Raw genomic sequence first — 25698 nt, forward strand, 5'->3', positions numbered from 1 at the left:
ATTGATCTTAATTTGAAAGTTCGCTGTATTTTACTGAAGATAAGTTCATTACGTAATGAAGTTCGATTTATTTCAAGTCCCCATTGTTCACCTTGAGATGACCTTAGAAGGTCGAAATGTTTTTCTCTGCTTTATTAGTAAAACGTGGTAACACCCATACCAGCCTTCTTGAAATACATCATTTCAGGTCTGTTTATTCATTACATCATAATAAATTAATATATTCAAATTCAGTAAAAGTTATTATATTAAAAAGTATTACCCAACATTGTTAATGTAAAATATAAGTCCATAAAGGATAAAAACAAATAAAGAAAAGTGTTTTTTAATGTGCTTTCAAATTGTGTTAAGTGCTTCCACATCAGGTTGCGAATATTTAATAATTACTAAGTTATTATTTTGTAAAATTTATTTAACAACCTTCTTGAGTTTGATGTATGCCCTAGGGCTTTGTCACGTGCTAAATTCTTTATGGAGAGATATGTTACTTGTATTGCAAATCTGAAAACAAAATAATTATTACAAATCAGTTCAGATAGGCTTTACATCGTATCAGGTAATTAGTGATAATCTATCGTCTATTGAAATTTTGGTAATGTGATCAAATAGTATTGAAAAATGATACAACATTATGTAAAAGTGTGTAATACTATTATCTTATATCAATACCTATTCTATAGGCTATAGAAGTAGACTGGAACGTAACTCACATTATTTCTAAAGTCTTAAAGCGTTAAATTTAAGGAAAGTTACTGTATCAAAGCATTAACCGTTTGTCATGTTTAACTGTGTATCTGTAGAATTGCATCAAAATTAGGAAAATTAATCAGTAATTGCAGGAAATTTAATCCAGTACCCAAGAGCTTCTACTTATTCTAGTTCCAGGGCACTAAGGCGAGCATTAAACCCCAGCCGTAGTGGGTACGTTTGTTGAGAACATTCCCTCCTTTAAAGAATGACGTTTCGAAAGTCAACGAGAGGTGGAAGACTTTCGAAACGTCATCCTTCACACTTGCATCTCCACAACAGTTGCCGTCCATTCTTTAAGGTTTCATCATGAATACTCTGCCTAAACAATCTATCAAAGAATTCTCTCCTTCTCTTGGTCAAATGAATCATGCCATCACCCCATTTTAAAATTGTATTCCACACACGTTCATTGGTGAAAATAATATGACGAGGGTATACAAATATAAAGTTTGGCAGGGTATAGGTCACCTTTGGCTTTGCATTTTGAATGGACTGTTTTCTGATGTGGTATATCACTGGATTCAGTAAATTTAAGTGTTTAGGGAAAGGTTTGATAAATACTTAAATGATCGTGATTGGATATTATTTTTGTTATTGTAAAAGGATGGGACAGCTTCTATAGAGTAACAGACCCCTTTTTGTCTCTTAAGTGTTATATTTAATTTCATCCTAAGGTATTTCAACTGTACTAAAATTAAAAGGGCATTCATTTTATTGACCTAAATTTGGTGTATGAGATCAATATTTACAAATATGTAAAATCCAGTGGAGTAGTTCCTTCTTCTCCTTTTAATGCAAGCCATCAGATAATTATTTGGTATAGTTTTAACATCCAAGTTTTTTATCATATAATAACATAACATCAGATGTTTGACCTAAGTTTGACAGTAAACTCCCTATCTGAGTTTCAGATATTTTACTTACAAGTTACATTAAGTAAGTACATTTTAATTATATGATAACTTCTTGTGTAATCGATGGGTTGTAGAAGTTGAAAATTTGAAGTAAAACTTCTAGAAAGATAAAACATATAAATAACTATGCTTATAAAACATATATGTAAAACTATGTAAGTGAGGGCTTTCATGAAATTTTTGTATTTTCAGATATATAGTTTATTATATGATTGAGGTTTATTCTCAATAATTGTTATGAATACACTTTATGACTGATCTGAAAATATATTAGATTTATACCTCTTTTCAGTGCATGAAAACTTTATGTACATCTTAGGACTATCTGCCTGTTAATTATTTGAACACGTTGGAACATTTAGATCTTGAAGGCTTTTATAAATGTCCACATTTAGCCAAATTTCTCTCCTTAACTTTCTTCATAGCTTGTGTTTCTTGCACAGAAGTAGTAAATACTTTATCCATTTTCTTTCAAAAGCTGCGTGACTTTACTTTTCACAATTCTGAAATGTATTCTCTATTAGAGCAGTGGTTCTCAATCTGTGAGGTGCAAAGCATTATCAGTGAAATGTAATAATTTTTGAAACTGAAATTATTTAAAGAATACTTTTAAACAATACTGTTATGTATCAGCATAGCAATCTCCCCACCCCTACCTCCTTCCACCCTGATTGAACATAGATCCCCAAAGATTACCTGGCTCTGTTGGTGTGTCATGACAAGTTCAGAAAATTTTATGGGAGCCTCTGCTTTGTTCCAACCTTGTGGATTAGAAATGCTTAATAGAATCAATTAGTAGGATTAGCAACCAACTTAGAGACATGCATCTCTTAAGTATTGATGTTAGTAACGAAAAGCATTGCAGACCTCTATATTGTTAAAAACATACCCAGCTATAAGTATCACCATTGTTTATTGTTTGTTTACTTCTTTACAGACAATTTTTGTACAGTTCTGAACTTTTTGGTCAATTCCATAAGTGGACTTGCAAATTAATATTTTGTGAAGATTTTTCTAATGTCAAGATATACATATGAAGTACAAGGAACTGTTTTGTCCTTTACAGTTACCTTTTCATTCTTATTCTTGAGAAGAGCAAAAAATTGTAAATACATCTTTTATTTTTCAGAAAATAATAAGTTTCTCTTTCAAATATTTGTAAAGTGCTAGGCTATATTACTACAAATGTCAAGTCTATTCCTAATCCAATTGCTCTGTTAGTAAAATAACTGTTAACTAGAGTCTAGCCAATGGGAAGGTACCATGGAGTGAGAGGCTGATTCACAGGTATGATTTTAAATTATGAAGTATATAATTGAACTGCAATAAAAAATTTACTTACTTGTGACTGTGGAATCTAATAGCATGTGAATGTTTTTGTTATTTTCATTATTTAAAAATCACCAAAACACTCTACTTTTATTTATTACTTCCACAACTTCCCAAGATAACCCATTCCAAAAGCCATTTACCATGTTATAAAATAAATGCCTGGGTTTACCTGTTATAGAGCTTATTTGTCTGATCTTTTTTCACTTTTGGTGAATAACCACATTTCTTTCAATTGGAATATTAAAAACTCTACTTTCATCTCATTTTCATAAATAGGTATGTGTCAATTGAGTTATAAATTGCTGTAGATTTTTTATTTGCAGTTTTGTTTCCACCATAATGAAAAACAAATCTAGTTAAATTACTAAATGTAAAATTATTTTGTGTGAAAATAGTAAAAACAAATTTGTTTTCTGATTTGCTTTGATATGCATAAAGAGTAACTTTATGGATTACAGCTTTGTCCTGATTTTTTAAAAAATACTTGACAATATTTTATTTTTCTCTAAATACAGCATCACAAAATGTCATTATCGAGTGATATTTCATCATCTGGTTTGTTAGATGAAGATAAAATAGAACGTGGTGGTTTGTTGCAATTGAACAATCCAATAAGAGATAGAGGTGCAAGTAACAGTAGTTCTGAGGTGCACTCTAGTCCATTTTCAGTAAATGCAGCAACGTCAACCTCAGGAATATCTTACTCAGTTGCCTCTAATGACAAAGCTTCACTGGTGAGACATGCTCGTCTGTTTCACAGCCTCAGTGGTTTTGATGGAAGAATCCCATCAGTTATAAAAAATTATAATGGTACTTTTCAAGGTACCAGTCGAAAGTTGAAGGCATTTTCAGGAGTCTTCACTCCAGTCTGTTTGTCTATGTTCAGTGCAGTACTGTTTCTCAGAATAGGTATGTAGGTAACTAATGTATATAAGTTTGTAAGTCATTTATCAGAAAACTCTTACAGTTCATTAATGTTGAACTATATATTACCAATGAGTAGACATAAATTGTGTTTTTGTGTCTTATGATCAAGTCATAATGAAAAAAACAAAATTAAGATTATGCTGTTTTTGTAGGACATAATCTATAGGCTCTTCCAAGGATATTATTTTATTTACTTAATTTATGTTAAAGTTATGTTTCAAATATATATTTTCTTTGCAAGGTTTATATGTTTTTTGTCATAACATTTAATATTTTCACAGAAATACATTTAGCAGTTAAATTTTGTATAATGAAGTTATTCACAGTGGGCAATATGTTATTTAGATGCAAGGTATCTACACAGAGCCAAAATAATTTTTGTTAAAAGCTATGTGACATCACAAATGTATAAAGTAGAGGTTAGTTTTTCATAGTAAGTGTATATAGAAATAAAATTGTCTTGCTATTATTTCAGGGATGATTTAGGCAGTGAGATATTTTCATAAATATACATGTAAGGTTAAATTCTTGTTAGATACTGAATACTTGTAAAATCACATATTTTTTTTGATTTACTCAAAACTAAATATGGTTTCATGCTGAAATACATGTGTAAGATTGTTTATGGACTTAAACTGCCTAGTAGGTTTTTGTGTAGAGTGGTTCTTTACATGATACACCTGGTAGTTGTTATACTAAGCTGAGTTTATAGGACATCTGTAGTTTTAATATGATTTGCTTGAACTGTAACTGGGTATTTCTAGTTTTGATATTACCTGGTTGTTACAGGTTATGTTGTTGGATATGCTGGAGTCTTAGAATCTTTGGCCCAAATGACTCTTTCCTATCTAATTGTTGTTTCAACTATTTTATCAATCTGTGCAATTTCTTCCAATGGAGCTGTTGAAGGAGGAGGAGCATACTGTATCCTGTATCCTTGTACAAGTTATAAACAGTTGACAGTAAAATTTTGAATTGGTTTACATTTAGTTATTACAGAGTTGCTAAAATATACTGTATACATGTAAATAAAACTTACATTATTTGTTATGATTTTTCTGTGTGGATATGTTCGAGATGCATTATCAAAGTCCAAGATGCATATTGTAAGAAAACAAAGTATGCATTGCATACCGAAAAGAAAGGTTTTGTTGTTTAGGTTTTCAAAAAAAAAAAGACAAACTGAACAAAATTTGTTACTCCCAATATGTTTTTGATGAAATTATCTTCTTCAGGACAAGTTTATTTTTCAGTACACCATTCTTAGTGTGATCTGTTTGTCATTGGTTGTTTTTAAATAATATCACTATAAGAAGTCGGGAAATGATACACTCCTCTGCACTTCAATAGTGTATGAAATTATAATTATCTTTTTGAGTTATTAATACTAAATACTTAATTCTTAAATTCAGTCTTGTATGTATTTCAAACTTTTGTCAGTTTGAGGGTTTACCTTTTCCCATTTGAAAGGCTGCACTTGTAGGCAAAGCTCAACACTTACTTTTGAAATGATGGAAAAATAGGCATAATTAGTGTTTATGCCGAATTTATTTCTCATCTAAGAAACTCAACATTAAATTCTTAGGAATTAATCATACTATCATTTACATTTCAAAATATGACTTAAAGAATAAATTGTGTGTAGATTTACTACATGCTGTTATTAAGCAGCTCTTAGCACCATTGAAATGCTAAAAAGTTACACTTTTGCTGTGGGTAGTATAAGTAGTTCAGAGCTTTGACTTTGAGTAAAATCAAGATTGAAAAACAATTAACTTTTTTAAACTCCCTGCATAGTTTAAATTAATAGATTAACTTACTTTTCCTATCACTGGAGATAGGTATTCTGCTAGATTAACTTCTAAACGTTTTCTATCTTTTAGGTAAATATGCTTGTATCATATAAAATCCTGTATTGTTTGCAAATTTTAATATTCTAAAGCAGTTCAAAAATGTAATAATAAATTATGTTTTGTAAATATAAATTAATTATGAGTGTTGAAATTAATTTTTTTTGTAAGGTTTCAGCAGTGTGTGTAATATACATGTACTCAACAAGTAAAAGTTTTTCTTTGACGTACCATAGTTATGATAAGTCGAGCCTTAGGTCCAGAATTTGGAGGCAGTATTGGTACTCTTTTCTTCATTGCTAATGTTTTTTCAAGTGCATTGTATCTTTCAGGTTGTATTGAAGGAATAATAGATAATTTTGGAGACTCGGGTAAGTTGCACTGAAGTTAAATGGAAGAAAATCTGTTTTAGAAATGGTGCTCATCTCTTCATGGAACAAATAGCTATAGCTTGCACTACTGCTGAAAATATTTTGCACATGTGCCAAGCCTTTCAATGAAACACCCCCGCTCACATTGGATTATACCTCCTTTACAAAAGAAAGAGAATTTTTCCTATTCAGTATTTGTTACTTTTAGTTAATATTCAATTTGCTACTTTTCTTTTTATTTTCTTGTCTTTAAGAAAGAAGGATATAAATTAATTTCAATTAGAATTTCTAATACAAAGTACAGTAAAACTTGTCTAAAGTGGAATTGCACAGGATCTAGTACTATTTCTGGCTTAGACAGTGAACATGCATTTCCATAATTATATATAATATTTGAGTAGAATGTTATATTTGATGATTGACTCAAGAGAAGTAAGACATTTGTGAATCAGAACAAAAATAGACATTCAAAATATACATAAGTACACAAAATCTTAATCAAATTTATTTTTGTTTTTTTAATAGGCTTTCTCATGTGGTTAGAAGAGAATACCAATTTTATGGCCTTTTCATTAAGTTCATTTTCCCCCTTCATTTTTGCATACAATTTGATAGCGTTAATATAACTTAAAATTTGTGGTGAAGTAGGAATTTCTATTTCCTTGCTACCTTTTCCATTTTTATTATCTTCTGAATGACTCACGCTGTTACTGTCTTGCAATTCTGTTACAGATTTTAAATCAGTTTTGTCAGTTACTGTTAAAATATTCTTGTCAAACTTCACAAAATGTTCTGCATTCACAGAATCATCTGCATCAATCTTCCCAATAAAAGTTTGGATTTCACTAATCCTGAATTCATTAAAAGATTACATGCATATTTAGTTGCTTTTTTAAAAAATGAGGGTAATAATCTTCCCTAAATTTTAATTTATTAGAGAAGATAGGAATTTTTTTTCCTGAGAATTATTTAAAGAGTAGAATTTTACATTTAAAAGATAAATATATTTCTAGAAATCATGAATCTAATGCAACTGGAAAAATAATGATGGCAGAAACAAAGAACAAATATATTTAACCAACACTTACTGTAACAAAATAATCGAGAATTTATTAATATATAACCAAATTATTAATTAAACAAGTATTTGTTGATATTTAAAGAAATTATTAATTAAATAAGAAATTAATATTTATTCAAAAATATTTTTCCTGCCTTACTCAGGTTCTAATCCTACTTGTTGATAGATGAGGTAGGTGAAAGAGTTTTCTGTCTGCGTTATGCAGGTTCTGCCACATAGAGGGCCCTTTTATAAGAGAAATCCTAAGATAATGTTGCAAAATTTTGATATTTACGGCTTGTACAGGTTTCTGCCCCATGCAGTTTTTGGCTGAGACAAGTTTTACTGTATTATCTTTTCTTAAATAAGTGTGAATTTTTCTTTCTTCTTAATCAAACGGAGATTTTGAGACATGTTTCAGAGTCTATATAATTGTTTTTTTGTTTTTACTTTACATTAATATTCACTGTATTGAAGTATTTAATCTCAGTTTTATCACTTTGAATATAACCAAGGGCTAAATGCCACCAATATATAGGACTTGCTAAAAACAAATAAGTATATTACTGCTTTTCATAAATTACGCTTTGTGGATCTTATTAAATATGACTTTTCACATCCATGTTTCTGAAACTTCCCAACATCCAGATTCTCTTATATAGAAGTTTGCTTATTTTCTTTGCGTGGTAGCTGGAGCTACTCTGATGGTGAGCAAATTCACTACTTTTGCACACCATGTAGTTGGTTCTTTTCTGCATTCTTTATCTCAGACCCAGTGCTTTTGAATTCTTGTTTGTGTAACTTTAGGTGAGCCTACTTTGTCTTTGGATGACTATGTCCAGCTGTTCCCACAATCTGTTGTCACTTATTCTTGTTCTATCCCTAAGTATACTTTCAGTTATTTCTGCAGATTTGAGCTGCTTGCACATAACACAACTCTAAGTTGTTTTTCTCCCCTTCCTCCCTTGCCTGATTCATTTTGACTCTTAAGTTGCCATGTCTTTCACAAACATAAGGTTCCTTTGCTGTCACCTGTGGTTGGTATTCTTCCTCTTTGCTACTGCTTCTAACCATTAAATCTCTTCCAATTTGGAGATTTTCTTTATCTCATATTTTGATTTTCATTTACAACGATATGCTTTTTTCTCTCTCCCTTTGGCTTATTTAATCTTTCTAGTTTTCTGCCTTCTTTACTTTTTCCTTCTAAAACAGTGGTTCTTAAATCGAACCCCAAGGGTTTGGTGAGTCAGTCTCGGGGATTTGGCAGAGGTCAAGACACACACACTGTGTGTGTGTCCGCTCCATTCACCCAACTCGTATAATTCGTGACGTCATGCTCCACTTGGCCATCATTGGCTGTGGCTGATCACGTCACATCACTTGGCCTTAATATCTGTGCTGCAGGGAACTTCATGTGCTTAGCAGTCGACTTGTGACTGTTGCACTCATGCATCATTTGTGATTTTTTTCCTAATATTTCAATCCCTTCATACTATCTATGTCGAGCAAAAACAGAAAGTGGTTCGATGAATACATACGATATGGATTCATGTGTGTAACGGAACATGATGGGAGTCAGCGTCCTCAATGCATGATTTGCAATGCCAAGTTGAGCAATTCTAATCTAGCACTGGCAAAACTAAGAGAACACTTCCTAAAACTGCATGGAGATGGGAAATACAAGAACACAATGCTTGCTGAATTCAAGGTAAAGAGAGCCAGGTTCGATGAAAAGGCTACTTTGCCTGTCCTCAGCTTTGTACCCATCAACAACCTGATCCTCACAGCATCGTACGAATTTGCGTATTTGATCGTAAAGCAGGGCAAACCACACACCATTCATGAAGCACTCATAAAACCAGCTGCATAGAAGATGGCGAATATCATGCTGGGAAAAGCTGCTGAAAATAAGTTATCCCAAATTCCTCTTTCAAATGACACCATCAGCAGCAGAATAGATGACATGAGGATGACATCTTGGCTCAAGTAGTTGCAGATCTGATTTCAAGCCCAGCAAAATTCAGCCTTCAACTCGATGAGACCACTGACATTTCCAATCTAAGCCAGCTTGTTGTATCTGTGCGCTATGTAAAGAACAACAAGATAGAAGAAGATTTTTTAATTTGGAAGCCTCTTACAACAATTAAGGCAGCTGACATGAATAAACTTGTGGATGACTTCTTCAGAGACAATGACCTTTCATGGGTTATGGTTTCTGCAGTTTGTTTGGACGAAGTTCCAGTCATGCTGGGACGAAACTCTGGTTTTGTTGTGCTGGTGAAAGCTGATGCACCACACATCATTGTAACTCATTGTGTTCTGCACAGGCATGCACTGGCAACAAAAACCTTGCCTTCAAAACTGGCAGGAGTATTAAAAATTGTAGTGGAATGTGTGAACTTTGTGTGAAATAGTGCCCTGAATTGTGTAATGAAATGGGCTCTGAATTTGAGGTACTTCTGTACCGTTATAACATTCAGTGGTTATCCCGTGGAAAGATGCTGAATCGTGTTTTTGCCTTGCATGTGGAATTAGCCCTGTTTTTGCAAGAGCACCAACATTGTCATGCAGATTGCTTTGAAAAATCTGAGTTCATTCTCATTTTGGCATACATGGTCGATATCTTCAATGCTCTCAATCAACAGATGCAGGGCAGTGCAGTCAACATCATTGAAGCAGAAGAAAACCTGAAGGCTTTTCAAAAAACACTACCGTTATGGAAACGACGAACAGAGAATGATAACTTTGCAAACTTTCCCCTTCTGGACGACTGTGTAAGTAAGGTTGAAGATGTGTCTGAAATAGGAGACATTTCTGTACCTGGGGTACTGAAGCAAGTAATTGCCATGCACTTAGATGAGCTCGCAAAGTCTCTCGATGGATACTTCCCCACCAGAGAGTCATATTCAGCTTGGGTGAAACAGCTGTTCACATTTAGTGTTGCAACAGCAGATGTCAATCATTGAACTTCAGCAGAGCTGGGTTCAACAGCAACTTTTCAGAACAACAATGTTCTCAACGTTTTGGTGTCACCAAATCATAGCGTACCCTCTTATTGTTAAGAAAGCCCTTGAGATACTCATACCGTTTGTTACAATGTATCTTTGCAAGTAATCCTTTTGAGGATGATAGACATAAAAATGAAGAAAAGGAACAGACTGTTGTGAAAATGATATGAGAGTGGCACTTGCCAAGGTGAAGCTGCACATTTCTGAACTTGTTTCTGAAAGGCAACAGCAAAAGTCACATTCATTTTCAGTAAATATTCATTGAGTTATGTTTTTGTTTTTGTACGAAATTCATGTTTTGTTGGTTTTGTTTTTTGAAGATAGTGATATTGTATGCAACTGATGTGTGGTTCATTTTGTGCACTAATAAAATATCTACTTATGTTTTGAATTTGAAAAAATCAATTTGATTTTTCCAATTAAGAAGGGTTCAGTGAATGCAAGTATGAAACTTCTGGGGTTCAGTACCTCCAACAAGGCTAAGAAGTACTGTTCTACAGCATTGCATGCTATTACTTGAGAAGTTGTACTAAATTATTTTTTGTGCTGCTTGGTTTTCTTCAGCTTTGATGCATTCAATTTTATTTCAGGAAACTCCATGAGACAACCTTCCTGCATGCTTAAGTCTTTTAAGAAAGTTCTTATCTTGTAGCTCCATCCTCATATTTCATTTCTGAGAAACCAGTCATCAGGTAGGTTGGTAATTAGTTACTTCTGAACCATCTCTCAACCTCAGTCTTGTAAAAGCTTTACTTTTACACTTTTTTTTTTCTGTCTGCATGCTCACTTTTCAGAAAACCTTGGTTTTTCTGTTAGGAGCTTTATTTGTCTTTGAAGGCTTAAACCTGTCTGTTTTTAATTAAATCCTAAGAGCTTTCACATATAAAATGCTCTTGTTAAAGTGCATTTCTATCATTATATAAACTTTTGGTATCTTCTACACCTGTCCCTGTCTTGTAGGAGCCTGCCTGAGTGGATTGGATCAGTATCTAATTTATTTGGGAGTATTTATTTGTCATGTTTACTGAGTGAGCTTAACTTTCTCCTCTACTTTTACAAGATATCAAGCTTCCAGTGTTCAAAGCTGTTATGCCTTTTTTTCCTCACTAGACATAAAATTTTGTCTCTTTTGGGATCTTTCATTTTCTTCTCAGCATTTCCTTCTGTGGGTCCTTTAGTAAATTTTTGCTATTTTAGGGGCTGAAATGTTTCCACATAACTTCAAATATTCATCTTCCTCCATTCCATCCTGGTTTACTTCTCTCCACAAATGCTCATTTAGCTGGGTGGAATGCAGTTCTGGATAATTTCATCATTTTTATTATTTGGTCTTCTATTGAGCAGCAGTCTTTTCATGTCAGCATTCTTAAGATGTTAGCAATTAAACAAATGTATTTTCTGTTTTTTTTCAGCTGTCTAAAAATCATGTTTTGATCAATTGTTGCTTTTCACATCAGCCAAAAGGGAGGTTTTAGTGTTTTCTGAATGTGTTCCCACCTTGAAGTTTTCTTATCGATGTGTTTGCAATTCCTCTTTACATCTAACTTCTACTTTTTTGGCAAGCAGTCATAAACTCCATGGCCCTGGCAGTATTTTTTCTGCATCTGGATTAGTTAAATTTCTTTTTGTATGCCTATCCTTCTGTTCTGCTTCATTCTAGGGTGTTTTCTTTGATTCAAAATTCCCCTTTGTCAGGTCCCTCTCATTGGTTCTCTTTAGTCAACTTAACCATCTTGCTACTGGCATCATTTTCTGTGTGTCATGAGGTTTTAAGTTATATTTAAGCTTTAAATAAAGAACTTTATTAACATGGTGTATGAATAAACTTAGCTTCAAAACATCGTGAATAATTCAGATTTCAATATTATATAAGTGTTCTTAATTTTATAAGGCAATATTAAAAAAACAAACTTAATTTCACCTAGTATGAGAATTGTGAAATTTTGTTTCTAGGTATCCTCTCTTTCCCTCAGTGTGGATTACTGTATGTGGTGAGGGGACTTCCCAGGGAAGGTTCTGTACTTTCATTTTACCTCCTCTGGAACCTAAACATCTACCCACGTGTTTGCCATGTGTGGTGACCTGTGAAGGGGAGGAGAGAATCCTGGTAATTGAGGGGTCCAACCCCAACCACCACTTTGGCTTGAATTCCTATAGACAAGCAGCCTTGTGAGGGCCCCTAGGGTCAATTGGCTAGTCCACTTGGGCTAGGGTCAACCAAGTACCAGTGTTGGATGTTCTCAGCAGGTGTTGTAGGCATTGTATCTGATGCTGGTGTTTGGATATAGTGCTTACAAAACCCTGGTGTTGCTGCAGTGTCCTTGTTTAGCATTGTAGTGCATCCCCCTTGCAGGGCTCCACGGTGGGTGGGGCTAGTAGGCACCGAAATATTCTTTTTTTATTGTGGATCCTCCAAATAAAAATGTAAATAAAATTGTGAGAAAATAGGCCATAGGTATACAACCACATCTTGAAGATTCTAAGCAGCAATCTGCAACATCTGTAACACATGTACCTTGTTTTCTTATCCTACATTTTCTTTCAGACAAATCTTTAGGGCAGATGTCTCCCTTTTTCATTCAAAAGGAACAAGAGGGACTTGCTGCCTCTCCAGAGTCAGAAAAGAAGCTTCGATCTGGTGATATATTGGTGAAAATATCCACATCTCAACACAGTGAACTTCTCTTGCATTTAAAGACTATTGGGGGATATACCTATTGAGGTTACACCTCATGCTACTTTGAATTTATCACAAGGTGTTATTGTTGAGAGAGATTTGAAGAACATCTTCGAGTCAGAGATTTTCACTGGTTTCTCCACTTAAGGAGTTTCTGCAGTGAGGCATATTTCTCCTCGCAAAGATGGAATTACTATGCCGACCAGTGTCCTCCTTCTGACATTAACATCATTGCATCCACCTGTCACCATCAGGGCAGGTTATCTCAATTGCAAGGTATGGCCATACATTCCAAATCCTCTCAGATGTTTCCAGTGTCAGCAGTTTGGTCAATCAAAGACCTCATGTCTTGGTTTCTTGGCATGTGCTCATTGAGGTGGCCAGGACCACGATACCTGTGACTGTGAAACAGACCCTCATTGCACCATCTGCAATGGCTCTCACCCATTCTTGTCCGAAATGGTTGGAAGTAAAATAAGTGCATAATTTCCAAACGATTCAAAACATTACTTTCACTGAGGCTCAAAAGTTGCTGTCCACCACTTCATCTCCGATGTATGCTGCTACACTTCATTCCACTACTAAAGTGGGAGTGCAGACTGATTTTTCTGTGCCTCCAAAACAATCGTTCTCAAACAAATGGAAAGTCTTTTGACCTCCATGGTTAAAGAAGTTGATGAATCAACATCAACACCCATCTCTGTCCCTAACGCACATTCCAGCAAACCCCACGATCCACCTCCTTTGGTTCCAGGTAGAGGCATTTCCTTGGGTACATTTTATTCTCTTACTTCAAGATGCAAAACGATCATTTGCTCATGCCCTCAGTTGCTGGAATTATCTTCCAACAACAAAGACCTGCCCAATCGACCCAGGGCAATATCCATGGAGGTGTTCAACAGACCTCCCTTGAATAAAGAAAAAAACATGGCCGTAAATAGAAGTGCTCTTTGCCTAATTCGTCTACACATAAATTAAAATGGCCACCTTGATACAATGGAATTGTCGAGGTTTACGTTCTAATCTGGATGACCTCAAACCACTGAGAGCTGTGTTCTTAGTGCCACACTTTTCAGTATAAAAATTAATGCCATTGCTGAACAACTCCCTCTCACTGTTGCAAACAGACTGCCCTCAATTGTTTACTGAAGTGGACCACAGCAAACGGCTTTAACTTCTCACTCTCTAAAACAATTTGCATGCACTTTTGCCACTAGCTGGGTATTCACTCTGATCCTGAACTCCATATTGGTGAATTTGTGCTGTCTGTGGTCCCTGAGACAAAGTTCTTGGTGCTTATCTTTGACTGTAAGCTGAACTTTATACCACACATCAAGCAGCTATGGGTCAAATGTACAAGAGCACTGAACATCCTTTATGTTCTCTCTTCCACCACTTGGGGAGCGGATCGATGTTCAATGCTAAATATATATCGTGCTTTTATTCGATCAAAACTCAACTATTGTTCACTGGTCTATGGCTCTGCCAGACCCTCAGTCTTAAAGATGCTGGACCCCATTCATCATCAAAAACTTCAGCTCTGCACTGGGGCTTTCCACACTTACCCCGTTTAGAGCTTATATGTAGAGTCTCATGAACCTTCTTTACACCTCTGCCATCTGCAGCTGTCTTTACTATATGCTTTGAAACTTCATTCCTTACCAAAGCATCCCACCTGGGGTTGTGTTTTCCTTCCTAAGTGGGCCATATGTTTTCAGAACAGACAGTCTGCCATTGCTTCTTTTGGCCTTTCTGTCCAGGTGCAATTGGATGAATTGAGTGTGTCTTTAGATAACATTGCTGTATCCACTAGTCAGCCCATCCCACCGTGGCTTGTTAAAGTCCCTAAATGTGACATATCTTTTAGTCATCTGAGAAAAGCAGACACTCCCAATTGGAAATATTGTCTGTTATTTGCTGAACATCTTTCGAACCATCCTTCAATTTCTATTTATACAGATGTTTTGAAATCAGGTGACTGTGTGGGCTCTGCCATGGTTTGTTGTAGTTCGATGGTTGTGCACAGAATCCCCTGTACAGCTTCTGTGTTCACTGCTGAACTGTACACCATTTCTCTTGTCCTGGATCACATAGAACTAAGCAGTACTCTAACTGCACTATTTATACTAACTCGCTTAGTTCAGTACTGGCCCTAGAATTGCTTCACATTGGTTCACACCCTGTTGTCACCAATATTCAAAATTGACTGGCCCATTTCTCTTTAACATTTACTTCTATCCACTTTTTCTGGATACCAGACCACGAGCTCGCCGACACTGGAACTGTGTGTATCTTCCCTGGTACTATCACTGCTTTGCCTGTTCCATACATGGACTAAGGTCCTGTATTTAAGGCTTGGCTCCATAAACAAGCTTTTCCAAATAAAACCCTATATTGCACTTTGGCCGTCTTGCTTCTATAAGGGTTGGAAAGAGGAAGTTGTTGTAACTGGACTATGCATCGGTCACAGTTTTTAACTCATCATTTTGAATTAAAAACATAAATTGGATTTAACCCTATTTATGTTTTTAATTCAAAAATTAAACTTTTTTGTTTTATCTTAATTTCCTTTTATGAAATTTACTAATTTTACTTTAATTTTAACTTTTTAGCAGATGATTGGTGCAGATGGTTTAGTTACTTTGCTCTATAAAACATCAAACCAACCAAACAATCCTCTCTTCTCTAATCTATTTACCAACCCTATGAGACATATGAAATTTAAGTATTGACTTAATATACTCTTTTCATGCCCATTTGCGATATCTTCTCTTTCAGAAATTGCCAGTAATTCTCTCTACATTTAATTCTATATTTATAACCAATAGATAGCCAAAGTTTCAATGTATCAGATGATGTATTACATTGTTTTCCATGCAGAGAATTATCTCTTTTACTTCCCGTTCAAATTTTATTCCCACAAGAAGCTCATTAGATGAATCTTTATATGGTTTTATTTTATACTTGGGAAGCCAAAAAAAAAATTGACTTTTTTTTACATGTTATTACTCTGTGTTCTGTGGTGCATTATTTAATTAAATAAGTTTTATTTATTGCAGTAGCACCATTAATATGAAAAATAAAGTTTCATCAGCATTGAACAGCAAAAAAAGTTTTTATTAGATCTATTATGTTTGTTGTACTTAGTCATTGGTCATGTTTGTTTTGATGAAATTTAAAATAATTCTTGAAATGCATAAATGCTAGGTGAATGACAAGGGGGGGATATATTTCTGTCAAAGAAACTATATTACAGAGACTCTGGAACATGCACTTCAAATTCTCATAGCTTGAGCAGAATAACCTCAAATTGATTTAATTAACAATAATAATTTCCATTAGTAGCTTCAACTGAAATTAATTTAAACAATGTCTTTTTTTTTTTCCTGAAAATCAAGAAAATGAAGGTTAAAAAATTAGCACTTCAATTGTTAAAGCTTAAAATAATAAATGCATTCTGCTGAGGAAAATAATTAGCTTCTTGTATACACAAAGTACTCAAGGGAAAGTACTCTGCATGTTGGATTTTTCACTTATATTAGTATACTAATTATATTATAGAGTGACACGGGACAAGTTTTTATGTATAGTGGTATAAGTGTTGTTCAACATCTTGGCAGGCTATCAAAAGTATTTTTTTGGGTAGTAAAGAAATGTATTAGCTATTGGTTCTCTGAAGAAGTGAGTATCTAATGCAAATAAATTTTCAAGTAAGGAAAATATTAACTTTTATATTAGATAGTGACTAAAATCATCCTTTTAAAATCTTTTTAAGTATCAACATAAAAAGTGATTGAAAATTGTAGTTTTTTTCTTGCTTACACAAGTAACTCAATGTTTAAACACTGCAATTAATTATACCAATATGTAATTTTATCGCCATCTTCAATCTTTTTTCAATTATGAGGCTAAATGAACGAAACGTTTTAGAAAAGATGCTATTACTTTACTTTTCAGTCATGTTATTTTAATTAAAATCAACTGAATTTAAAGAATATCACTATTTTTTCTTAACAGATAATATGATATAAAATCATTTAGAAGCAAGACCAGTTGTAATAGTCACTTTGTTCTAACCTTATAGGAAGCATTGCATCTTTGCTACCAACTGATTCTGTGTGGAAATTCCTGTATGGTTCTGTGCTTAATCTTTTTAATCTCCTGGTTTGCTTGGTTGGAGCTTCTATGTTTGCCAGAACATCTGTTTTTATCTTTATCATTGTGCTTGTGAGCACCTTGTCTGTAATAGTGAGTTTTTTTGCTCTGAAACCAGGGTGCATACCCTTACCAATGGAGAATGAGTATATTCGTCAATTCAACATTACCTGTGGTACATGCTCAGGCTTCAGCTGGGAAACTTTCACCAGTAATATTTGGAGTGAGTATAAATACATTTAATTATTTTGAGGTTAGAAATATTGTCTTTGTAAAAAAGATGCTGATAAATTATATTTATGAGTTAAGAACGTGCAATGATATTCTGCTTTATCCAGCACTAACAAGGTATTTTTGTAGTATGTGAATAGTGTATTAATGAATTCTTAAGACAGGCATGTAATAGCTTATTTATTTAAGTAAATGATAAAAATATGCAGTTTTTTTTGTTACATGAGTAACTTATAGAAGTGTGTAATTATTAATAACTTATGGGATAATTATTAAGTGATCTTTATGCATTTGAACTTTCACAAAAGTGTAGGAACATTGCTGAAGTTTTGGTGAGTTACATTCAAAGTTTAATTATACTATTTTGTTTTTCATGTGTATTCTTTATTTATTATTATAAAAGTAACTAAAAAGTAAAAATAAGAAACTCGTGTTAGTTAATATTAAATTAGGTGAAATAAATAATAATGGTATAAAATGTTTCCACAAAAGTACGCTCATGAATAGCTCGTGCCTAATTTAATTTGATAGCATAAGGTGAACTATACATTTATCAAGTGATTTGCAACTTATAGTAGCATACCTGGTTGTTCAAATGGCAATTAAACAATAAAATTTAAGCATAAATAAATATATACTATTATGTGTGAAAAGTAATTTAGGATAAACAAATGTAGTTACACATAATGATTTGAAGTCATTCTGGAAAGAAAAAAAAGGATAATTTGGAGTTATTTCAATTTTTTGGGTAATTATGAAGTCAGTGAAATTTGCCAACCTTATTTAGAGTTAGAATAGCGAAAATAACAGATTAAATATAAAATTTTACTGAAAAAAAAACATTTGAAAGTTATATAGGAAGTTTCAGAAATTACACAAATAAAATTTGAGATTTGTTAGAGAAAAGTGTTTTAAATCATAGGGCAGAAATCACTTAGCATTTGGATTAGTTCATAAATATATATATATTCGTAAACAAATCTGTAGAAAAAGTACTTCATTAAAAAATCTATTTTTTATGTAAAAATAAACTTGTAACATTTACTAAGGGTCTGTCAAATTTTGTAAAGATACAGAAAGTGTATTAAAAGTTACAGAAACTCTGAGTACAAAATATTTACAAGATTGGTTGATTCAACTACCTTCATAGTGAAAGTGTTGAAAAGACATAAATCTGATATTAATTTAGTAAATGAAAGCTTTCTAAGCTTTTTATATATAAAAAGAACATTGTGTAGTTAAGATGTCATTCAAATTTGTGAATAGGAAGTTGTGTGAAGTGTGTGTAAGAGTATTAAGTTGGTTAAAAATATATTAAAAAAAAAGTGTTTTTAAATGTTAGGGCCATATTCTTTTGGTATTCTTACCTTGATGTGTATTATAAAATTCTGTTGTCTTATAATACAAAATCATTGTTAGACTAATGGGTAAATGTTTATTTTTACTGACATGTAACTACAAGCTGAATGTCTATATATATTATTTGCCACAGGTAACTACACTATTGATTACACTACTACTCAAGACAGTGCTAGCTTTGCTATGGTTTTTGCTGTATTTTTCAGTGGTACTACAGGGTTAATGGCAGGTGCCAATATGTCAGGTAAGTTTTTATTCAAAGATTTTGACATACTCTATCTTGTGTTTGGACATTATTATGGTTCTTTTTTATTTTGATACTAATCATACAGTTACAAAAGTATATTATCTGTGAGATGATAATTGACATCTTGGATTCTGTTTTATCCCTCTTTTTAAGGACTAGATCAACTTGATTAATCAGTCTCCTGTCTGTGAAGCTATACATATCAATGTATACTGTAAATCCTAATGCATTATTTGTATCTTCATAAAATTTGACAAGCTTTTACTAGAGAAGTCTTTAAAATATGAGATGTTTTATTATAAAATGCTTATTAAAGATTTGTCTAAGATTCTAGGACTTTATAAGCTGTTGAAACTATTGGAGCATTCTACAAAATTAAGCAGTACTTGTGTGTTTATTTCATGGGTTAATATACAAGCATTATTTAGTGTATTGATATTTCTCAGAAGCTCCAAGTTTTAGGGTTGATAGATTATATGGAAAAGTACTGTTTAATCAAGAGGTATTTTTTTATTTGCTTACTGCTGATCATGTTTCTGTTAACATTTAATAGAAATTTTTATCTCTAAGTTGCAATGAAAGAAATTGTGTATACTGGTAAAATAATTTTCTGTAATTTTACATTTTTCGAATGAATTACCATAAAACCAATATGGCTGATGAGGGTTTCAAGCTTAGGCAGGTATATGGAGTCATAATTTTGATATAACTTTTTAGTTTTTATTTTCTCTCATCTACTTTAAATAAATAGGAGATTTAAAGGAACCTGCCAAATCTATACCCCGTGGGACTTTATCAGCAACTGCATTCACCTTTGTTATATACCTTTTGTTGGTATTCTTCACAGCTTTTACCTGTTCAGGGTAAGTGAAAAGATGCTGGAGATGCCTGTTGACTTTAGTGAGTAGAAATTAAGTATTGTATGAGTAGATCCATTTAAGTTCATATATACAGTACTATTAAGGCATGTGTCTTTTTTGTATTTTTGTGAACATTATATTCATATTTAAAGGAAGATGCTTATTAAACGAGAAAATAAGACAGAATTATTTGTACTGACTTTTTGAATGATCTTAAAAACATTGGTGATGATAACATCTAGCATGTTGCCTGTAAGGTTAGAGACATATATGTTAACTAAATTAGACACACAGACGTGCATTGGCACCACACAACACATTAACTTTTAGCTTTTTTTTATAATAATGGCATTGTGATGTGTATTGTTGACTTGTTGCATGATATGTTCACCTAGGCAAAGGTTTAAGATAACAGTAAACATTGCTGTTTCATGTACCTTGTTAAAATTTGCATTTTTTGTAATTACCCTAAAAGCATTTTAATAGATACTGATAAACGTATAGTTCATGTCATTGAAATTATAAATATATTTGCTGACATAGTGCCACATTGGATTTATTTTCAAAACTATTTAAAGTACGTATTTCTTCCATGAAATTCATATTGAGAAATGAGGAATAAATGTTAACAGAGAAATTGTAAAGTTATGTTGAGTGAAGACATATTTAGTAGTTGAAGTTGTTTATAGACAGATGAGGAGAGAAGGGTAGGTATTAGATATTTCCATACAAATTTGAAGAAGAAGAGTTCAGTGATAAAAGTATATACAGTAACAAAATGCAGATCTGATACATTTATTGCTTTCAGACACACTCACCTGGATTGAGTAAAATAACAATGTATTGTATAAATAAGAATTTTTAGAGCTTTTGTTGCATGTTACTTTACTGATCAAATATCACCATTTAAATATCTTTGTGAATTTCTTTAACTCTTTGTCACACTTCAGAGATCATTAGCATAAATTGAGCTATTCTGCTCTACATTTCTGTCAGAATCTCTCTTCTGAATAAACAGTTGATATGTTTCCCTGAACTTTAAAAGGTGTAGATTGATCATTTAGGTAATTACATGCTTTTAGTCTCATTTTTCTACTAAAAAATCAGAAATATCATAATGTAACCCTGTCTTTTCATTTTTTGTTTATGTAATTTTGTTAGCCTGATTTGTTTTCATTTAAGCTTATCTGTCATACTTAATGTAAATATTGTTTTAGAAAGTTTGGTCTTCTATCTTAGAAGAATTCTTAATTTGTTTATTCACTGTAAGATATCTGATTTTTCATTTAAGTTTTTTACTGCGAAACAACTACTTGTTCATGCAGTATATCAATCTTCAACCTCCATTTGTTGCTGTTGGGATTTTCTTTGCTACTTTATCAGCAGCTTTAAGTAATCTGATTGGATCTTCCAGAGTTTTGGAAGCCCTTGCTAAAGATGAACTTTTTGGTTAGTATGAAGCTTGTTTGTTTTATAGGATAAAAACTTTTTAACTGCAGTTTTATTTATAGATAATATTATTTTTTATTTGTGTAGGGAAGCATTGAATTTATATGATAAAATTTTGAGCTATACGCATTTTGCATTTGTGTATATCTATCTGAACTAAAAAAAAATTTATACAAAGAAATACAACCCAAACGTTTTTTTTTCAGAAATGCTTCTTACTTCCCTTGCTACTAAAATTTGTTACTTCATGTGCAACAGCTGTTCAACTTTATTGTGAATGCCACAGACTACCTCATCTACCTGTGTTCATGTGTACTGCATCATCCTTTAACATAATGATCATAATGTTGTAGCTCTCCACCAGTAGTAGCACTACACAACACTGTGCACAGTAATCTCCATGAACACCAGCATATGAACATCGGCTCCTTTTTCCCCCTGCACTGTGTGTTGAAACTCTTTTTCTTTGTGCTTTTTTTGACTTTTTGGTATCTTTTATCTACTGCCATTTAATTCTACACTACTATTTTCCTTTTTAATTTTTCACTCATCCACCTAATTCCAACATTTTCTCCAGCTAGCAAATTTCTGCTTTATACCACTGTCAACAATTTATGCCAAGAAAAAGCCTGAGGTCACATTTATTTTCAGTAATTTTCTCTACTGTAATTTGCTACACTGATAAATAAGTTATATGTCATTCTGTCTCACTTTATTTGTCCATCATAATGTCTTATTGGTTGTTTTTACTTCATGAACTTCATGTTGTTACAGTTCCATGTTGTTCATCATTTGTCTTATCCTACTTATCTTTGTCTCTTTTGCTATGGGCTCTTTATATTTCTTGAACCTTAGTCTTTTGTGTCCCCTCTGTTTGTTTTGGGTGCTCCTAGTTTTTCTTCTGACTCTTTTCTTGTCGTATGATTATACTGTTAGTTATCTTCTTTTGGCTGTCCCTTTTTATGGAAACAACTCACCTCTTTATCATGGTATATCTCATTTTAGAACTTGCCATGTTCCTCTTTCACTAGTTGGGTTTGCTAGCTCATAATTGAATAATCATTTTTGAATGAGTTTGACCATATGTTTTGTATCTCCTCTCACCAGATTTTGCACATTAAAACCTCTTGCTTTTTTTCCATCATCATTCTGTAGTGAAGATCTTGCAGGGTATATTTATTGCACATTTCATACTCATTTTCCATTACATCATTGGGTAATTTCGTGTTTCCCAGGTTTTGTTTCCTTCCCTTTGCCACTCTACTCAGAGGCTCTAGTGTGGTGAATTTTGTCTGTTGAGTTTTCAGTCATCTCCCTATCATTTGTACATTTCATGGTACCTTCATATAAATATCATGTTTTTTGTGCACATTGCAAAATTATCACAGAAATAGCAGAGGTTGTAATGCACTCCAGATTGAACTTAACTTGAAGAATTCACCATCACATTTCTTATGTTTGGTGCCATCAAACTATCAAAGGGCTGGCATTGTCTCATAAGGAATACTTAACCAAAATCTGCAGTGAATAAGGGTGAAGAGAAAGTATTAAATCCACCTGCTTTTGCTCAGTGTCTCCCAGTGAGGTGAGGTTTTCTGCAATACTGCCATGGCAATATATGCAGTTGACATGGACTTTTATGCATCTTTCACACAAAAATGCAGCATCAGGTGTATTCCTTGCCTTTATATCTGGTTTTCATTTGCTGTCTTTAGTTGTTGTAACCAATTACTCTGTCTCTTGGTGAAGACCCAATTCTAGATAATAACAGTGGTCCATGCACATTTTCTAGAGTCCTTCTTAATGCATATTCCTACTCCTTTGTTCTTTTAGTAGAGGATGAGAGAACCATTACTTCTGCAGTATATTGTCTCAACCCTACTGTTTTCTTGTTGGAAGATTGTACCAATGTTAATGACCTTTTATCCTATTTGAGCTTATTTTGCTATCATTCTTTGGCTACCTCTTTCTGTGGAAACTGCTGTCACCTCTTTTTACAATGACAGATGTCATCTCCTTTCTGGGGGATGTCAGTATGGAGAATGGTATCTTAACCATGGTAGACTCATCCTTAATTTTAGATGTAGGATTTTAGTACTACTTGAAAATGTAGAACAGGACATTGTATTATAATATCTCTCAAGCAGTTTTTGGTGGATATATCCAGCCAAATGGAGTTGGAGTTGCCTCTAGAAGCAGATGAGGACTCCTCCTCTCTCCATTTATTGGTACAATGTCCATCTAATGTATTTCACGAAGATGGAATAGCCTAAACCATTATCCACACTACACATTCTAACATGTTATTACTAACATTGACTTTTCTTTATTTCCTTTCTTATACTGTCCCTGTAATAGAGATCATTAGTACATAAATAATTAACAATAAATTGGGTAAAGCATATTCTCTGCTTGAGAAGGATGCAGTTTACCATTAGATGACATCTGATCTCATTGAAGTTGCATCTCATGGGCTTTCTCTTTCTGTTACTTTTTCAGAAAGTTCATCTTTGTATTTTATTGCTACTGACCCATCCACTGTTTTCAGTATGAGATTTTAGCTCTTAGTGGTGCAGAGTAACATTTCTGAAGTTAACATTTTTCATAACTAAAAATGTATTTCAGATAGAACTTACCTTTCTATACCACATCCAACCCTCCCTCTTCACTTCCAGTTGATTTCACTTGCCTCATGGAAAATGAGCTAGTGTTCTCAGAGAGTGCTGAACATGGAGGTTGTATCACCCTCCTATTGATGGAAGGTTATAACATTATGATGTTTATTTCATAGGCTAGTGCAATGAATGTAAGTACATATGGGGGGTGGGTGGTTGTTAAAGGCTTGTGGAATATGCAGGAAATTCCATGGCATTTGTAAATGAGGTAATAGTGGCATAGAAAGATAAGTATCTATCTGAAATACATTTTCAGGTAATGAACATGTTAACTTGGTAAATTAGAATTAAAAAAGACACTAGTTAAAATTGCTAGTCTCAAATTTCTTTGTAACAAAATGAACACTTTTTTATGCAATGCATTTCATTGCTCATACCAAATGACATATAAAATAATAATAAAAAATATCAGTATTTAGGTGTACTTTAAATAAACAAGTAAGATGAAACTTCCAAATATAAATTAAGAAAATGTCATTATAAAAGTTAAGAAAGAACTATTTTTTGTAAAAGGATATTAAAATTAACTTGTTTTCTTATGGTAATTGTAAATCCAAGAACTACATAAGTAACATCAAGTGCAGCAGTTAAGAGTACTTATATAATGATGACAAAGAAAATAATGTACAGTGTGTCATATCTACAGAAAACTACAATATCTTTTACTTTAACAGTGATAAGAAAATAAAATAAGAAGGTATCAAGTAGGGAAGACTAATGTAAATGTTTTTATTCAACGTAGTGGTATTTTTATGATGATTAGGAGTTGTACTTCGACCCATTGTACGGTTCACCACCCGAGGAGGAAACCCTGTTGCTGCTGTTTTAGTGGCATGGGTTTTAGTAGAGGTTAGTGTAGTTGAATTTTAGTTTTACATATATTTTATATCCTGAGAAGATAAATACGAGATTTTTATATTTGAAAATGTATTACTCCACATTAATTTGATCAGATATTCATTGTTTTTCCTTGTTTTTCAAAATAGTTTTTTATTTTGTTTGTTTATTTTTTTATTTGTTACTGCTAAATGAAGCATTCTAACACTTAGTAGATATCAAAAAACAAACTATTCTATGGTCACCTGAAGTAATTTATTCTTCAACTTCTGTTGTGTTTTTTTTTATTTCAAAGGAGAATGATATTTTCAGGTAAAACTGGTTTTACCTAAGAATGACAGTAGAGGTCTCCTTAATATTAGAAGGTTTGTCAAGAAGTCTATAATCACATAATTTAATCTCTCTAACTAATTGAATTCATGAAAAATATAAATATCTATAAAGCTGAAAACTGGTTACAATTTAGTTCTTTATTTTTCTGATTAATTGAACTGGTATAGTTATATGATGAAAGGAATACATTCTCTGACCTTTCCATAATAAAAATTGCAAGACAGATGAGTAACCAAGAGTGTTTTTAGTTATACTTTGTTCTAGAAGTTTTCCAATTCAGTAAAAATGTTGTTACAAATGGTACTTCCTGTAACTGGGTGGTTACAAGTGGTTAAAGTGTATATCATGACCTTTTTTTTGTAGATTTACATTCAAAATCTACTTGAATTACTTTATTATCAGTTAAATGGAGTACCCCTTCCCTGAACAGAAGTTATGTAAATTCATGATTAATGAAAGGTTATCTTAGGATATGAAAAGTTACTTCTCTTACATGTAATTTAAAAAAATTCCAAACAGAATTCCTGAAACTGCAATTTTTGCATGTATCCAAATTTGGTGAAGAGCCAATAGAAGGCAAGATAGTTGTACAAAAATGAAAAACTAACCATAAAAACTGCAAAACTGAAAATTTGTGTGTTTTTCTCCATGACCTCTATGAAC

At 32.9% G+C, this 25698-nt stretch overlaps 1 protein-coding gene across 3 annotated transcripts in view; it reads left to right on the plus strand.

The window, feature by feature from the left end:
• The first annotated feature begins 405 nt into the window (after positions 1–405).
• LOC143256919 (solute carrier family 12 member 9-like) overlaps positions 406–25698 on the plus strand; it is a 54190-nt gene continuing 28897 nt past the window's right edge. Inside the window, exons 1-10 of one of the 3 annotated variants that reach the window (XM_076514790.1) lie at positions 438–556; positions 2794–2951; positions 3512–3905; positions 4713–4847; positions 6010–6144; positions 16974–17267; positions 18768–18878; positions 19633–19744; positions 21033–21190; positions 24629–24714. In XM_076514790.1, coding sequence (XP_076370905.1) covers positions 3521–3905; positions 4713–4847; positions 6010–6144; positions 16974–17267; positions 18768–18878; positions 19633–19744; positions 21033–21190; positions 24629–24714 — 1416 coding nt within the window. In that variant the 5' untranslated portion in view covers positions 438–556; positions 2794–2951; positions 3512–3520. Of the gene's footprint in view, positions 557–2793; positions 2952–3511; positions 3906–4712; positions 4848–6009; positions 6145–16973; positions 17268–18767; positions 18879–19632; positions 19745–21032; positions 21191–24628; positions 24715–25698 lie in introns of all 3 variants that reach the window. The other 2 variants (XM_076514800.1, XM_076514779.1) reach the window with 2 other exon arrangements.

The sequence above is a fragment of the Tachypleus tridentatus genome, chromosome 1 (assembly GCF_004210375.1).
Source record: "Tachypleus tridentatus isolate NWPU-2018 chromosome 1, ASM421037v1, whole genome shotgun sequence".
In the NCBI taxonomy this organism is placed as follows: domain Eukaryota; kingdom Metazoa; phylum Arthropoda; class Merostomata; order Xiphosura; family Limulidae; genus Tachypleus; species Tachypleus tridentatus.